Genomic DNA, 1,289 nt, shown 5'->3' with positions numbered 1-1,289 from the left:
TTGCATCAACTATCAGTGAATGCCGTTTGCCACCTGCTGATCTCTTCTATCACGGTACCAACCTGATTAGCAATACTAGCCCAAAAAATCTCAAGGCATATTTCTGCAACTGACCTAAACAAAGCCCACACCGAAGTGATTGTTTACTGTGATCTAGCCGCGTACAAGTAAGGGTTTTATCCAGCAATTAATCTAACGAAAATGGGGTATGTCGTGTTCAGTGTAGCTTTGGACGTATGCCTAACGAGAGTGGATGCAAGTATTTTAATGTTATGTTGACTTCTAAAAAGTAAAGTGAATGAGCAGGAAAGTCGACACGAGTACAGTACAGTGCAAACATTGAAAAACACTTGTAAGGTTAATAAAAGAAAGTGGAAATTTACTGACACAATTTAAGGATGCCATATTTTGCCAATTTTCGCCGATTCATGACATCGGTATCATCCAACCAGTCCTTTTGGTCGGTGCACCTGCGTGAGGTGGTCGAGGTTGAGGGAGACACAATTTTGGAGTCGGCGGTGAATGCAGATGTAAACGTAGAGACAGCTATGGAGGTGAAGCTCATTGAACCAGCTGTTTCAGTCGAAACGGGTTGAGTATCGTTAGCTTGGAACAAAAAAAGAATGTGAGGGAGAATGTAGCTATAATTAAACATAGCACAAATTCCATAGCCAGCAGTGAAATTCGGGTTGCAAGGAATTCAGTAAATAAAATCTGTACCAGGTAGACAATTCACAACCATCAAAGAGCAAAGTAAGCACAGTGTACACACGAGCAATTTCCAATTTCCAGTGACCTATTCTGCACATAGCTTAGTTGTGAAAACTAAGGTGAACTGAGTGACTGAGTTTGCAACCGTAAACGTGATAACGGCCCTGTTGAGGGCCACCACTACCAACACCACAAAGATGATTGTTGTCCAGTTGATGTGGGTGGGCATGGACTGACGACTGACTGACCGACCGACCGGCTGAAAGTTGCGTGTTGGAAACCTGCGTTACTGCCTTGGGTATAGGGGCTGTAGGGATGGCCTTTGGTGCCGTGGTGTCATGCAGAATTAGGAATGAGTGGGTTTGAGTGAAGTGCGGTGCTTTCGTTCCGTATCTTGCATGCGCTCGTACTTCTTGGCCGCCAGGCGGTGACAGGGTAGGTGGTGTCTCACTAAGCAAGTCGCACTTATGAGAAGTCGGTTGAGCCAAGCCGCTCGAACCATAGCCAGGTGTGAGTTAACCATTTAGCCAAGTAGGTGTGAATGGAGCGGGTGCGCAGGCGCGAGTGGAAGAATGTGG

At 45.7% G+C, this 1,289-nt stretch overlaps 1 protein-coding gene across 1 annotated transcript; it reads left to right on the top strand. All coding sequences in view use genetic code 11, as the record gives it.

Annotated features, from left to right (window-relative positions):
* Positions 1-398: 398 nt before the first annotated feature.
* On the top strand, positions 399-596 carry EGR_11223 (hypothetical protein; the record flags this gene model as incomplete). The annotated part of the gene is made up of 1 exon (XM_024500470.1): positions 399-596. One exon carries the CDS (start codon positions 399-401, stop codon positions 594-596), a length of 198 nt encoding a protein of 65 aa, XP_024345116.1.
* Between the last annotated feature and the right edge of the window lie 693 nt (positions 597-1,289).

Source organism: Echinococcus granulosus, assembly GCF_000524195.1.
Source record: "Echinococcus granulosus chromosome Unknown EG_S00541, whole genome shotgun sequence".
In the NCBI taxonomy this organism is placed as follows: Eukaryota; Metazoa; Platyhelminthes; class Cestoda; order Cyclophyllidea; family Taeniidae; genus Echinococcus; species Echinococcus granulosus.
This window is presented reverse-complemented; position numbering and strand designations above follow the sequence as displayed.